The 16,433-nt window shown below is 45.4% G+C and overlaps 1 protein-coding gene across 1 annotated transcript; it reads left to right on the top strand.

Moving 5' to 3' along the window:
* Nucleotides 1-9,224: 9,224 nt before the first annotated feature.
* LOC307016400 (uncharacterized protein) lies at nt 9,225-16,228 on the top strand. Its single transcript, XM_079645512.1, has 3 exons — nt 9,225-9,241; nt 9,399-9,453; nt 13,589-16,228. The coding sequence occupies exons 2-3, from the start codon at nt 9,446-9,448 to the stop codon at nt 15,324-15,326; spliced, it is 1,746 nt and encodes a 581-aa protein (XP_079501638.1). The 5' UTR covers nt 9,225-9,241; nt 9,399-9,445; the 3' UTR covers nt 15,327-16,228.
* The last annotated feature ends 205 nt before the right edge of the window (nt 16,229-16,433 follow it).

Raw genomic sequence — 16,433 nt, 5'->3', positions numbered from 1 at the left:
AACTAAATCCTGTCCACCCTTCTCCGTGAGCTCCTGGGCTATTTTGTGTGCTCTGGACGTCTCATGTCGTCTAATCTTGTTTCTCAAAGAGGCCAGAGATGTTGATCTGCTTGAATCTGAGGACTGGATCTTAAAGTGCACCCACTCCTCAGACATAGACACTCGTTGTTCTGTGAGGACACCTGTTGGTTTTGTAGCGCTGCAAAGAGCACAACCTGGAAATAAACAAAACCATGAATAATTAGCATAATACAAGTTTTTACCAATAATATCTGCAGAAAAGAGCCAAGATTTACTCAAAAGTATTTAATAAACTGCTTACAATATTTACATCATGGCTAACAAATGCATGAAAAGCAGATAAAAGGAGAAAAATGTTCCACTTTTTCAATAGCTAATTATTTGACAACTACTGATAACTAACATATAGTAATATAATGGTGCAAATGTTTTAAATGCACTTTTAACATGACCATGAATTAACTCTCATTTGCATAGTCATTGACTTTATGACTTTCTGTTGTTTAGATCAGCTTTCCTTTGCATGTGTGCTGACATTTACCTAACTTTCTGTCCCTCCACTCTAACCAAGGATGCCTGTTCTTACATTCCAGCTACTGTTACGTTAATGATAACCATGCTAATTCCACTTACCGGGTACATTAGCGGTAGCGCCGGGCTCGTTCTCTGTCACTTTATTAGGACAGCCGCCTGACCTGGCTCTTCTTCTATAGTGGTAATAGGGGAAAACTTCGGAAAACATTAAAATATTGTCGTCTGTTTTCGTTTCATGTTTGCTTCCTGTTTAGCGCTCCGCGAACTTGAATGATGGAAGGATCAAATTCTGATAACGTTAGAGAAACGTGGGGTTTGTCAGAGCCGAACAAAGTGTGTTGCTGTTGCTTAGCAACAGGCCAAAGGCGACGGAAGCCCCAGACGTCCAAAAGTATTAACACAGAAGGGGGCGAAAGCGTGAAAGCGAAGTCACAAAATGATGTTGTTACGTATCATCGCTCATTTTTAAGAGGGCATACGGAAATCACTGGCATTTTCTAGTGGGTATACGGCGTATACCAGCGTATCACGTAGACTACACCACTGATGAGATCAGCGAGCCTATATATCATATATACGTGAAATAAGTTATTTAGAGACTATGGATGGCGAGGATAAATGTAATAAAGGGATCTACAAACATTACATTGGTGACCTACAGTGAGATGGTAACAGGCATGAGCTTAGTGCCTGCTTTCCAGACAGTTTCTGTGGGGTGACGCATTCTGAGGTGAGGCAGAGCTCATCTGTGCCTCACCTCACCCCAACGGCCCCTACACACGGCGGCGTGCGTTGCCGCTTCAACGCTTCTGCCCATTCACTTTGAATGGGGTGACGTCACGATTCGCCAAACTGCATTGTGGGAGCAAAGCGTAGCTTCTCTCGCGGTGCTTTCTTCAAAAGTAGAGCAATGTTCTACTTTTGACGCCTCGACGGAGGCGTCAGCCAATCGAATCATATGCCAGTACAAGCTCTAGCGTCTAGCCAATCGAACCGCGTGCTTGTGTGTCTGGGGTGGGAGATTCATGTGATTGGTTATTGGTCGAGTTTCAGACCCCCCCGCCGGCAAGCAACAACGTACGCCGCCGTGTGTAGGGGCCGTAACTGGCTTGAGCGCGCTCACAAAATAAGTGGCCGCGCTAAATTAGTGCCCGCGCTCCAGCCAGTTACTGTGGGCTTACGAGAGGCAGAGCTCGTCCCTGCCTCACTTCTCATCGCTCCCATGTAGCCTAGTTGTAGCGGAGCTCCGCAAATTTGCCGAATTTGACTTTAAGAAGCGATAGGAATCAAACATAAATCACATTTACAACACAGATCAATGGAGACATTTTATTATTATTTAGTTTTTTTTCCGTTACATTGGAGTACTGACTGTACGTCGCTGCCTATTGCATATCATGTCGTAGAAGAAACATTTAAAATCTCTTCACCTTTGTTTATCTCAGAATATATTTGAGGCCTTGAACCAAAAACCAAAAACAACGTTCAAGTCACCATACAGACCCAAGTAGGGAGTGTGGACTGGTACTAGGAGAGGTGCTAGCTAGCTTGTTTGGATAGATAACCAACGTGTAAACTGATTTCATAGCAAATGCTAACTAGCTTGTTTAGCAGGGCTGCCAACCCTCACGCATTGAGCGTGAGAGTCACGCAATTAACCCATATCTCACGCACTCACGCCACACATGCCTTTCCTCACGCTAAGTTTTCGTCCAAGATAAATGTATATAAATATAAAGTGAAGGAACAGCAAACCGATCGGTCTGCGAAATGAGACGGTCTGGCTTACGGAGGACTTCCTGTTTGAGTCACCTGACACCCGCGGTCCGCGGAGAGAGAGAGAGAGAGAGAGGGAGGGGGAGGGAGGTAGAGACAGAGAGGGAGAGAGAGAGAGAGAGAGACAGAGAGGGAGAGAGAGAGAGAGAGAGAGGGGGAGGGAGGGAGAGACAGAGAGAGAGAGAGAGAGACAGAGAGGGAGAGGGGGAGGGAGGGAGAGAGAGACAGAGAGAGAGAGAGGGAGAGAGAGAGAGAGAGAGAGAGAGAGGGAGGGAGAGAGAGAGAGGGGGAGGGAGGGAGGGAGAGAGAGACAGAGAGAGAGAGAGAGAGAGAGGGAGAGAGAGAGAGAGAGAGAGAGGGAGGGAGAGAGAGAGAGACAGAGAGAGAGAGAGACAGAGAGTGAGAGAGAGAGAGACAGAGAGTGAGAGAGAGAGAGGGAGGGAGAGAGAGAGAGACAGAGAGAGAGAGAGACAGAGAGTGAGAGAGAGAGAGAGAGAGAGACAGAGAGTGAGAGAGAGAGAGAGAGAGAGGGAGGGAGAGAGAGAGAGGGAGGGAGAGAGAGAGAGCGCTGTTCGGCCGGCGGAGCGACGCTGCGTAAAACTGCCTTGACGTCATCTTCAATGCGAACCACAAAACCAAACACATCAGCCGTTCTCTGTTAGCACTGTCACTACCCGATCCCTCCCCCTGCCCGATCTGCAGTGCGAGATGGTCCGCCATATTGGAGAACTCCGAACAGCAACCCAAACAGCAAAGCTGAAAAAGGAAACTGCAGAGCGATGAGTTATTGTTATTACAACGTGACCTCACTGTCAGAATAAGTGAGAGATGAACTGAACTTCTGTTCGGCAGCTATAGGCCATACATGTTGGAATACATCCACAGTAAATATCTATTCAGTGCTCATCACTTTATTCATCACTGGGCGATGATGGTGCCCAGGGAGCGGAAAGACTCCACAGCAGGGACTGGGGGGTCACACTGAGTGATGGGGAGTCACACTGAGTGATGGGGAGTCACACTGAGTGATGGGGAGTCACACTGAGTGGTGGGGGCGGGTGGGGCTGCGTTCTTCCTAAAGTCCACAACCATCTCCACTGCCTTGAGAGCGTTGAGCTCCAGGTGGTTGTCCCCACACCAGGTCACCTGATGGTCCATCTCCCACCTGGAGGCTGACTCCTCCCCCAGAGATGAGTCCGATGAGGGTGGTGTCGTCTGAACTTCAGGAGCTTGACAGACTGGTGACTGGAGGTGCAGCTGCTGGTGTACAGGGAGAAGAGCAGAGGGGAGAAGAGCAGAGAGGAGAAGAGCAGAGAGGAGAAGAGCAGAGAGAAGAAGAGCAGAGAGGAGAAGAGCAGAGAGAAGAAGAGCAGAGAGGAGAAGAGCAGAGAGAAGAGCAGAGAGGAGAAGAGCAGAGAGGAGAGCAGAGAGGAGAAGAGCAGAGAGGAGAGCAGAGAGGAGAAGAGCAGAGAGGAGAAGAGCAGAGAGAAGAAGAGCAGAGAGGAGAAGAGCAGAGAGGAGAAGAGCAGAGAGAAGAAGAGCAGAGAGGAGAGCAGAGAGGAGAGCAGAGAGGAGAAGAGCAGAGAGGAGAGCAGAGAGGAGAAGAGCAGAGAGGAGAAGAGCAGAGAGAAGAAGAGCAGAGAGGAGAGCAGAGAGGAGAGCAGAGAGAAGAAGAGCAGAGAGGAGAGCAGAGAGGAGAGCAGAGAGGAGAAGAGCAGAGAGAAGAGCAGAGAGAAGAAGAGCAGAGAGGAGAAGAGCAGAGAGAAGAGCAGAGAGAAGAAGAGCAGAGAGGAGAAGAGCAGAGAGGAGAAGAGCAGAGAGAAGAAGAGCAGAGAGGAGAGCAGAGAGGAGAAGAGCAGAGAGAAGAAGAGCAGAGAGAAGAAGAGCAGAGGGGAGAAGAGCAGAGGGGAGAAGAGCAGAGGGGAGAAGAGCAGAGAGGAGAAGAGCAGAGGGGAGAAGAGCAGAGAGGAGAAGAGCAGAGGGGAGAAGAGCAGAGAGGAGAAGAGCAGAGAGGAGAAGAGCAGAGAGGAGAAGAGCAGAGAGGAGAAGAGCAGAGAGAAGAAGAGCAGAGAGGAGAAGAGCAGAGAGGAGAAGAGCAGAGAGGAGAAGAGCAGAGAGGAGAAGAGCAGAGAGAAGAAGAGCAGAGAGAAGAAGAGCAGAGAGGAGAGCAGAGAGGAGAGCAGAGAGGAGAAGAGCAGAGAGAAGAAGAGCAGAGAGGAGAGCAGAGAGGAGAGCAGAGAGGAGAAGAGCAGAGAGAAGAGCAGAGAGAAGAAGAGCAGAGAGGAGAAGAGCAGAGAGAAGAGCAGAGAGAAGAAGAGCAGAGAGGAGAAGAGCAGAGAGGAGAAGAGCAGAGAGAAGAAGAGCAGAGAGGAGAGCAGAGAGGAGAAGAGCAGAGAGAAGAAGAGCAGAGAGAAGAAGAGCAGAGGGGAGAAGAGCAGAGGGGAGAAGAGCAGAGGGGAGAAGAGCAGAGAGGAGAAGAGCAGAGGGGAGAAGAGCAGAGAGGAGAAGAGCAGAGGGGAGAAGAGCAGAGAGGAGAAGAGCAGAGAGGAGAAGAGCAGAGAGGAGAAGAGCAGAGAGGAGAAGAGCAGAGAGAAGAAGAGCAGAGAGGAGAAGAGCAGAGAGGAGAAGAGCAGAGAGAAGAAGAGCAGAGAGGAGAAGAGCAGAGAGGAGAAGAGCAGAGAGGAGAAGAGCAGAGAGGAGAAGAGCAGAGAGAAGAAGAGCAGAGAGGAGAGCAGAGAGGAGAGCAGAGAGGAGAAGAGCAGAGAGGAGAGCAGAGAGGAGAAGAGCAGAGAGGAGAAGAGCAGAGAGAAGAAGAGCAGAGAGGAGAGCAGAGAGGAGAGCAGAGAGGAGAAGAGCAGAGAGAAGAGCAGAGAGAAGAAGAGCAGAGAGGAGAAGAGCAGAGAGAAGAGCAGAGAGAAGAAGAGCAGAGAGGAGAAGAGCAGAGAGGAGAAGAGCAGAGAGAAGAAGAGCAGAGAGGAGAGCAGAGAGGAGAAGAGCAGAGAGAAGAAGAGCAGAGAGAAGAAGAGCAGAGAGAAGAAGAGCAGAGGGGAGAAGAGCAGAGGGGAGAAGAGCAGAGGGGAGAAGAGCAGAGAGGAGAAGAGCAGAGGGGAGAAGAGCAGAGAGGAGAAGAGCAGAGGGGAGAAGAGCAGAGCGGAGAAGAGCAGAGAGGAGAAGAGCAGAGAGGAGAAGAGCAGAGAGAAGAAGAGCAGAGAGGAGAAGAGCAGAGAGGAGAAGAGCAGAGAGGAGAAGAGCAGAGAGGAGAAGAGCAGAGAGGAGAAGAGCAGAGAGGAGAGCAGAGAGGAGAGCAGAGAGAAGAAGAGCAGAGAGGAGAGCAGAGAGAAGAGCAGAGAGAAGAAGAGCAGAGAGGAGAAGAGCAGAGAGAAGAGCAGAGAGAAGAAGAGCAGAGAGGAGAAGAGCAGAGAGGAGAAGAGCAGAGAGAAGAAGAGCAGAGAGGAGAGCAGAGAGGAGAAGAGCAGAGAGAAGAAGAGCAGAGAGGAGAAGAGCAGAGGGGAGAAGAGCAGAGAGGAGAAGAGCAGAGAGGAGAAGAGCAGAGAGGAGAAGAGCAGAGAGGAGAAGAGCAGAGGGGAGAAGAGCAGAGAGGAGAAGAGCAGAGGGGAGAAGAGCAGAGAGGAGAAGAGCAGAGAGGAGAAGAGCAGAGAGGAGAAGAGCAGAGAGGAGAAGAGCAGAGAGAAGAAGAGCAGAGAGGAGAAGAGCAGAGAGGAGAAGAGCAGAGAGGAGAAGATATCGGATATCGGTATCGAAGGTACTGCACTCAGCTGGCTCCAGTCCTACCTCTCCGACAGATCCCACTTCATCTCCCTCAACAATCACTCCTCTACCACAGCTTCAGTCACCCAAGGTGTTCCCCAAGGTTCAGTACTCGGCCCCCTCCTCTTCATCATCTACATCCTCCCCATGGGTCAGATTCTCCGCCATCACAACCTGGACTTTCACTGCTACGCTGACGACACACAGATCTACCTCAGCACCAAATCCCCCCACAGCCCCCCTCTCACACACATCGAATCCTGTCTGACTGCAATCAAATCCTCGATGCAACACAACTTCCTCAAACTCAACCGCAATAAAACTGAACTCCTCCTCATCGGCTCCAAATCCACCCTCAGCAAAACCCCCAACCTGACACTCACCATCGATGGCACCCCTGTTTCCCCCTCCACGCAGGCACGCAACCTTGGCGTGATATTTGACCCCACCCTCTCCCTCGACCCCCACATCCGCCAAGTTGTAAAAACCTAATTTTTCCACCTCCGCAATATCGCCAAACTCCGTCCCTCTCTCACGCGCCCCGCAGCTGAGCGACTCATCCACGCCTTCATCTCCTCCCGCCTTGACTACTGCAACTCACTCCTCTACGGCATCAGCACAACATCCCTCAACAGACTCCAGCGTGTCCAGAACGCAGCCGCCAGACTCCTCACCCACACCAAATCATGGCGTCACATCACCCCGGTCCTCAAAGAACTCCACTGGCTCCCCGTCTCACACCGCATTCACTACAAACTCCTGGTCCTCACCTATAAAGCCCTCGACCATCTGGCCCCCCCCTATCTCACTGACCTCCTCATCCTCTACCAACCCCCCGCGTGTGCGTGTGTGTGTGTGTGTGTGTGTGTGTGTGTGTGTGTGTGTGTGTGTGTGTGTGTGTGTGTGTGTGTGTGTGTGTGTGTGTCTGTCTGTCTGTCTGTCTGTCTGTCTGTCTGTCTGTCTGTGTGTGTGTGTGTGTGTGTGTGTGTGTGTGTGTGTGTGTGTGTGTGTGTGTGTGTGTGTGTGTGTGTGTGTGTGTGTGTGTGTGTGTGTGTGTGTGTGTGTGTGTGTGTGTGTGTGTGTGTGTGTGTGTGTTGTACATTCCTGCTTTTTTTACTTCTTGCACCACAATTCTCTCTCATTGTTCTTCCAATGAAACTGCCGCCCTGTCAGGGTGTGTGACTTCCACAGACCTGATCCAAACACACACCCATGATGCGTGGACTCATTTGACTGAGTGTGTTTTGGCTTGAAGTCAGTATCATTTTCCTTAGAATATGACTCCTCCCAGGTATTGATTGCACAATGACCCACAGCATCTCTGTTCTCTATAGCAGTGGTTCTCAAACTTTTTTCAATAATGTACCCCCTTTGAAAAACAATGTCAGCCAAGTACGAAACTGGTCAATTCCTTTCTCTTTAATAATGAGAATGACAATTTGGATCTGTATTTACTAAGTGGGAAGAGTGAGACAGGTTCAAAATGTCACCATTTTAAAAGTTGAGTTCTTTTTTCTTGATAAGGAATGACTCGGTGGTAAACATTGTCAGCAATAACAAAATGAAGCTTGTTGCAGATTCTAAGACACTCCAGTGTTGGTGACTTGGCATGGAGCGCTATATAAATCCCATTTATTATTATTATTATTAATAAATGACTCCCTGCTTTGGTTATCTCATCTATGGCTTACGGTTAATACTGATTTATGATTTGATATATGGCTGTGGTTCAGTTCTCGTCTTCTTGCCTCTGCTCTCAAGCCTTTAAAGTCCCCCCCACTCCCCTCGAAAACCGTGTATTGGTACGACCCAGATATGGCTTTCCCAAAACATCCATAAAACAATCTCTGCTTCCGATAATGCAGGACGAATCAAATCATCATCAAATCAGTCCAGGGCCGTAAAGAGGGGTCAGATTAAAATGCTCTTTATAATCCATAATGAGATCGACCTCTCTCTGTGATTCGTGGCTGAGGTAAGAAGCCCTGCTGCACTCAGCTCGTGGAGCTTTAGTCTTGTTGCAAGCAAAGTGTTGTGTTAGAAATGTATATTACCGGTCCCCAGCACATAGAAACTGCCGGATGCTAACCTGCATAAGTTGCATTAATTAGCACTAAAGCTTACAGTGGACAATAGTTAAAAATGGTTTGGTCTATATGAGCAGTTTTGGAATGGTTTTGGAGGTTATTGAAGATGCTGAATCCATTTCTGACCTTTTCAGGATGCGTAATGGCAGTTTTAACTAGAAAATGCTAATATTTGTACCCTCTGTGGGCTGGTTTTGATTACCATGAGTAGAGATTGGATACAGAGAACACAAGATTATCATTATTACCTCAACTGTGGACAATTTATTTTCAAATAAATAAGCAATCTGTCCAGTCCAAATGATCCAGAGTCCCTTAAAACTTCCATATCAACCCAAAATTCATCACAATCAGCCACCAGAGAATACAGATATAGCCACTTTCTGGGTTAAACTGCAACCCTCAGCGTCCTCAATGACCAAGTGATTTCATTTGGCTAAAATGCCATGAATGGTATTCAACACAACTTGTGCTAATTGTGCAAAAACCCCAACATGTGCAGGTTAGCATCCAGAAGTTTCTATGTGCTGGTACTTCTGCCCCCCTCCAGTTCCCACTCTATTTGGTCCGATCAGGTCTTGAACCAGTGGGGAGACTTTTTTCCAAGGGAAGTAATCAGAAGTCCAAAAGACTCTGAACGCAGCATCTTTTGGAAACTTTAATTGCACTCTCTAGTTGTCTATAGACTCAAAAACACGTAAGTCAGTGTAAAGCAAAATGTTGGGGTCGTCAACATCTCCGGGACCACTTTAGGACTCTATGATAAGCTTTGGATCCTTAACATGTACTAAATGTAAACAGGAATGTTGTCGACTGTAATAGAAACATTTTGTTTCAGTCCTCATAAAAGTAGATGGATTTATGGGTTCAGATTTACAGTAAACGCATCTTATCATATCTCATGACAACTTTTAGTATTCAAGACTGTAAAGTTTATGGAGGGACTGTGTCTGGGAAGTCATAGACACAGTCCCCCCCCCCCCCCCCCCACCTGCTGATATTAAGAGAACGCTCCCTGATCTCTGCCTCCTCATCCTCAGAGACCAGCAGCACAGGTAGGAACTATTTGAAACAGGAGTCATGGAATATATCCGAGATGTAAGGCTGAATTCTGTGGAGAGAATCTGACTGCAGAAATTAGAGATGTTTAAAATATACTGCTTTTATAATATTTCTTTATGTTGTGTACTAAAACATTTTTATTCCATCCAGAAAACTCATTGGACGCCCCATCTTAAAGCTCCTGTAAACCAGTCGCCATGGCAATGTGAGTAAAAACTCCATCAGAGTTCATCATTTTAGTCTAAAAACACAATGAAGTTTTGCTTTACACTGTTTTACTATACATGTAAACAACTAGAAAGAGCAATTCAAGTTTCCAAAAGATGCTGCGTTCAGAGTCTCTTGGACTTCTGATTACTTCCCTGGGAAAAATGTCTCCTTTCTGGTTTTTCCTCACTGGTTCAAGTCCTGATCCGACCAATTAGAGTGGGAACAGGAGGGGACCAGTTCACCATGTGGGTTAAAGAAGTACCAGCACATAGAAACTTCTGGATGCTAACCTGCACATGTTGGGGGTTTTGCAAAATTAGCACAAGTTGTGTTAAATACCATTCATGGCATTTTAGCCAAATGAAATCACTATGTGCTGGGGACCCGTAATATACATTTCTAACACAACACTTTGCTGGCAACAAGACTAAAGCTCCACGAGCTGAGTGCAGCAGGGCTTCTTACCTCAGCCATGAAGCGCAGAGAGAGGTCGATCTCATTATGGATTTAAAGTTTCCAAAAGATGCTGCGTTCAGAGTCTTTTGGACTTCTGATTACTTCCCTGGGAAAAATGTCTCCTTACTGGTTCAAGTCCTGATCGGACCAAATAGAGTGGGAACTGGTTTGTTGGAGGGGGGCCAGTTCACCTCCCTGAAAATGCCAAGAAGTAATAATAATAATAATACATGGGATTTTTATAGCGCTTTTCCTAATGCTCAAAGACGCTTTATATATATATATAAATATATATATATATATATATATAAAATGTGCAGCTCATAGAGACCTGTTGTGAACCCGCGGTTGTTGAGTACGCCAAAGTTTTACATAGAAACTGCCACCTGCATATGTTGGGCAAAAAGTTACCATTACAGCCTATGTGGACAATAGTTTAACAATGGTTTTGTGGGTTATTGAGAATGCTGAATCCATTCCTGACCAGAAAGACGCCATATTTGTACTCTGATTTTTGATACATTTTGAGACGATTTTAAAGATTTCGGAGACTCTGGATCATCTGGATTGGACAGATTGCCTGTTATTGCGTGAGATAATACCAACACGTTCTCACTCCTAACCCGTCACATATTGAAGGACAGTCAGGGCCCCTCCCCGTCACTCTATTAGGCACAGGGTACCCCTTGAGAGTCAGTTTCCAACGGGCCGGGCGTCACATGGACCTTTATAGACCTCCCATAGCGCACGGAGTGGACCTGTTCAAATCGTTCAAATCCAGTTTTGGACAGTCTGCCGTGGTCCCATCCCATTGCAAAGTGCTGCTCGACGCTCGGCGTAACCCTCGGCGCACACTCAAACATCCAATCATAGAGCTTGAGGACTATCACGGGGTTTGTCAAGCGAAGCGGAGAGAATACTTACTTCAGGGTGTAATATTCTCTAAAGTAAATGAGCTGCTCCGACCCTCGGTGCTGACGGACTCCAACTTGTGTTTATTAATCAAACAAATAAATAAACACAAGGATAATGATGTGTTATTGTTGAGTAAATAACAGTGTGTGGTTTAGAAAAGAATATGAAACAATACAGATTTCAGTTTTCTGAGCCCCTACTCTCCTCATAACTGACGGCAACAAAAGTCCAACATTACTCAATTAAAATAAAGAAGTAAAAACAATAAGTGTGGCTTCATATTGAGTTAGAAAAAGGTTGATAAACGCTGTGAGAATGGATCTGAGGAGAGCATTTAGCCGCGATCCCAACTCCTCTATTACCAACGTTCAGGGAGCTCTATGCAAGTCAATGAGACGCCCTGCCCGTTGAACGCTGACTCTCAAGGGGTACCCTGTACGTAATAGAGTGACGGGGAGGGGCCCTGACCGTCCGTCAACATGTGACGGGTTGGGAGTGAGAACGTGTTGGATAATAAGGTTAATCTTGTGCTCTCTGTATCCAATGGTCGCAACACTCCTCATGGTTGTCCAAATCCTCCCACAGAGAGGACAGATATGGCTTCTTCCCGGGTACGAAATAGACTCAGCATCCCCAATAACCCCCAAAACCACTCCTATAATGTTCGAATCAGCCAAGCCATTCTTTAACTATTGTATGCATATGCTATAATGCCATTCATTCTATTGAACAAAACTGATAATAATTGTGCAAATTGCCCAACAGGTTAGCATCCGGCAGTTTCTATGTGCTGGAGACCCTACTCTACATTTCTAGAATTAAACTATCGGGTACATTTCTGGGTTCACTATGCTGGAAACTAGACTAAAGGGGCGGATCTAGGAGTAAACAAAGTCAGGGGTTAAGCACAGAGAGGCCAGGACGCGCACAATGCTATAACACTATGGCCTACTTTGTTAAATGTATTGCATTGTATGACTCCTGCAAACACTACAGTAAGACTGCCTTTTCTTAAAGGTCCTCTGGAGTGTCGCTAACTCCAGTCAGTATATTGTTTGTATTTGCACACGTCGTTATGTAATCTAGTCTTACATCACAATACAATCAAATTAATTCCATTGCCTTGCCCCACTTTAAGAGCTTTTATGGTGTGATTTGAACAGCTCTGCCAACACGCTGATATACTGGCAATAAATGATCTCAACTCAAGGCTCCACTAACACTTTTAAGACCAACATATAGCCTTACATACAATACAGAGGGCAATCACAGAATGAACACTACCATACGAGTATATGTGTAGTACAAATTATACAGAGGGTGATCACAGTGTGAGTACTACCATACGAGTATATGTGTAGCACACTTTATACAGAGGGTGATCACAGTGTGAATACTACCATACGAGTATATGTGTAGTACACATTATACAGAGGGTGATCACAGTGTGAATACTACCATACGAGTATATGTGTAGTACACATTATACAGAGGGTGATCACAGTGTGAGTACTACCATACGAGTATATGTGTAGTACAAATTATACAGAGGGCGATCACAGTGTGAATACTACCATACGAGTATATGTGTAGTACACATTATACAGAGGGCGATCACAGTGTGAGTACTACCATACGAGTATATGTGTAGTACACATTATACAGAGGGCGATCACAGTGTGAGTACTACCATACGAGTATATGTGTAGTACACATTATACAGAGGGCGATCACAGTGTGAATACTACCATATGAGTATATGTGTAGTACACATTATACAGAGGGCGATCACAGTGTGAGTACTACCATACGAGTATATGTGTAGTACACATTATACAGAGGGCGATCACAGTGTGAGTACTACCATACGAGTATATGTGTAGTACACATTATACAGAGGGCGATCACAGTGTGAGTACTACCATACGAGTATATGTGTAGTACACATTATACAGAGGGCGATCACAGTGTGAATACTACCATATGAGTATATGTGTAGTACACATTATACAGAGGGCGATCACAGTGTGAATACTACCATATGAGTATATGTGTAGTACAAATTATACAGAGGGCGATCACAGTGTGAATACTACCATACGAGTATATGTGTAGTACACATTATACAGAGGGCGATCACAGTGTGAGTACTACCATACGAGTATATGTGTAGTACACATTATACAGAGGGCGATCACAGTGTGAGTACTACCATACGAGTATATGTGTAGTACACATTATACAGAGGGCGATCACAGTGTGAATACTACCATATGAGTATATGTGTAGTACACATTATACAGAGGGCGATCACAGTGTGAGTACTACCATACGAGTATATGTGTAGTACACATTATACAGAGGGCGATCACAGTGTGAGTACTACCATACGAGTATATGTGTAGTACACATTATACAGAGGGCGATCACAGTGTGAGTACTACCATACGAGTATATGTGTAGTACACATTATACAGAGGGCGATCACAGTGTGAATACTACCATATGAGTATATGTGTAGTACACATTATACAGAGGGCGATCACAGTGTGAGTACTACCATACGAGTATATGTCTTGTGTAGCACATTTTATACAGAGGAAGATCTTGACGTTTGACTACTGCACACCTCCCAAATTATCTTTCTATTTCTAATTCTTGGTGGATTTAGGTTCACACACTAAACTGCTTTTCTGTAAAGTTGTATTTATTTTTCTTTGTTCAGTAGCTTTTGAGCTGATGTCTTTACTTTTCTACAGGAACATCCTATCCAAATTTGCTGACATCAAATACAAAGTTCAGATCTTTCCAGGATCTCCTTCTGTCTACCGGCTGAAACCAGAACAAAAGAACATTGGCTCTATAAGAAGACTGACTCTCGGTAAAAGAGATCCAACGAAGCTGAACAAAACCATCTTGCTTGTTGGTGAAACAGGCACAGGAAAATCAACTCTGATCAACGCTCTGATCAACTTCGCCATGGGAGTGGAGTTCGAGGACGATGTCTTTTTTCAGATCGTACAGGAAGCAAGGAAGAGTCAAACAGAAAGTCAGACTTCAGACGTGATCGTGTACGATGTCTTTGGTCTTGAAGACAAAACTCTGCCCTTCTCTCTGACCATCATCGATTCCCCCGGGTTTGGAGATACCAAAGGGATTGACAAAGATGTCATCGTCAGCGAAAGATTGTTGGACTTGTTCCGCTCAAGGGATGGAGCTCATGAGATCGATGCAGTGTGTCTGGTGCTGAAAGCGAGTGACAATCGACTGAGTGACCGACTGACTTACGTACTTGATTCAGTGGTGTCTCTGTTTGGAAAAGACATAGAGAAGAACATCGTTGCCCTCATCACACACTCAGATTTTGTGTCAGCTGCAAATGTTCTACAAGCTCTGAAAGAGGCAAAGATGATGTGTGCGAAAGACGAGAAGGATCGGCCTGTTCATTTCATGTTTAATAACATCCAGAAAACAGAGAGAAGTAAGAGAAATGAGCGTACTCTAAAGTATGCATGGGAATCAACAGAAGGCGAAATCAGTCAATTCACAGATTTCCTGAAAAATAGCAAACCACAGAACCTGATAAACACCGTTGAAGTGTTGAACAGACGCATGAGACTGACAGCCAGCATCCACAACCTGCAGGAGAGGATTGAGTTCATTGTACTGAAACAGAGAGAGATCAAACAGACTCAGGAAGTTCTGAAGAAACACGAACAAGACATGAAGAATAACGAGGACTTCAAGGTAGAAGTTGATGAAGTCTATAAATGTAAAGAACCTGTCGATGAGAAACGATGGTGGGCGTTAGGGTTAAACTATGGAGGAGCTGTCTGCTGTGAAGTCTGTAAGGAGAACTGTCACTATCCATGCACACTGGCCCTGTATCCAAGTCACTGTGAGGTCATGCAATACAAATGCACAATATGCCACAAAACATGTACTGTATCAGGCCATAAGAATGAGCTCTACTGCATGGTCTGTACTTGGAAATGTCACGAATCCAAACACGTGAAAACAGAACAATGCACTAAATGTGAGAATAAGTGCAGTGATCCAAGTCATCCGAAAACACACTGGAGATATGTGAGCAAGACCAGGAGAGTTACTAGGACCAAACGAGAGATGAAAGCAATGTATGATAAGGGTAGAAAAGACAGTGAGAAGTCAGCCAGCCTCTTGGGAACTCTCCAGAAGATCATAGAAGACCTCCAGAAAGAAAAAGATCAGTTTCTGGAAGAGTCTTTCCAACATGTTGTCCGACTGGATGAGATCGCCATGAAGGTTGTTTCCCTGGCCACTCAGGTGCAGATGGACTTCCTGATCGACATTATGAACGAGAAGGGAGACACAGAGAAGGTCATGAAACTGAAAGAGATGAAAAGCAAAATGGATGAACATAAACAGTTCAAGTCACTGCTGCGCTTCTGGTATTGTAAAACAGCAGAATTCGGCAGAGCAGCAGTGGAGAACTTCAGACAGAAGACAGGGGTGTAGAAAACAAGCTCACCCTGTTGATCAACCTACAAAGTGGGATGTTGATATCAGGACTTCAAAGGGAAACTCCACTTTGAAGTGGGTCACGGTTAGAGTCAAAAGACAATCCCAACATGAAGATCATTTCTCCGTAAAGGAACACAAAGACAGCCAAACGGCGTTGAACTGAGGAAACAGCGTATCGTGCATCGATGATTGAACATTCGTGGAACTCCAGACAAACACAGACCCTCAATTGTTGCTCTAGTTTTAAAGTGAGTGAGGAACCCCCCCTGCTGTTGAATGCCAGGTACAACAGCTCCCTCCCTCCTATATAGGGACTTTCTAATTGTACTGATGTTGAATACCATGAGTAGTGTTGCAACCATTGGATATAGAGAGCACAAGATGAACATTATAACCTCTACTGTGGACAATTATTTTCAAATAAATAAGCAATCTGTCCAATCTGATCGAGAGTCACCTAAACCTTCAGCCCACCAAGAGTACACATATTGCCCTTTTTTTGGTTATAACTGCCATAATTGATCCTGAAAATGTCAGAAATGGAAAAAAAACAAGACCACTCCAACGTTTTCCAAACCGGCCAAGTTGTCTTTTTAACTATTCTCCATTATAGGCTATCATTGTAATAATGCTAACGGGAAGTATGCAAATCGTCCAACATATGTGAGTTAGCATCCAGACGTTTCTATATGTTTGGGAACCCTACGATACATTTCTATCATAAAACTTGGGGTACATTTCCGGGTTCACTACAGGACTCTATGATCGGACAACTAGACTTCTATATGAAGTATATTGCGTTGCCTTTTTGGAGGAGCCTTGAGATTTGTATGACCAAAATGAAGCTGTAGTGGTTTCATAAGACAACAAAGCGTTTTAATGTTTTAATTAACAAAACTGTAATGTTCATCTATATGCAGATGATACCGTTATTTACACATCAAAACCAAATCTCTCTCAAATTCAAGTTTCACTCCAGTCAGATTTCACCCTCCTGCAAGACTGGCTATTCCAGAACAAGTTACTTTTGAACAAAACTAAATCCTTCTCTATGATCTTTGGTACCCGACACAAACTCAAATCTTTGACTGGCTCATGTGA

Source organism: Notothenia rossii (genome assembly GCF_949606895.1).
Source record: "Notothenia rossii genome assembly, chromosome: 8".
Classification (NCBI taxonomy): domain Eukaryota; kingdom Metazoa; phylum Chordata; class Actinopteri; order Perciformes; family Nototheniidae; genus Notothenia; species Notothenia rossii.
The sequence above is the reverse complement of the archived record's forward strand: the minus strand, read 5'-3'. Positions and strand labels throughout refer to the sequence as shown.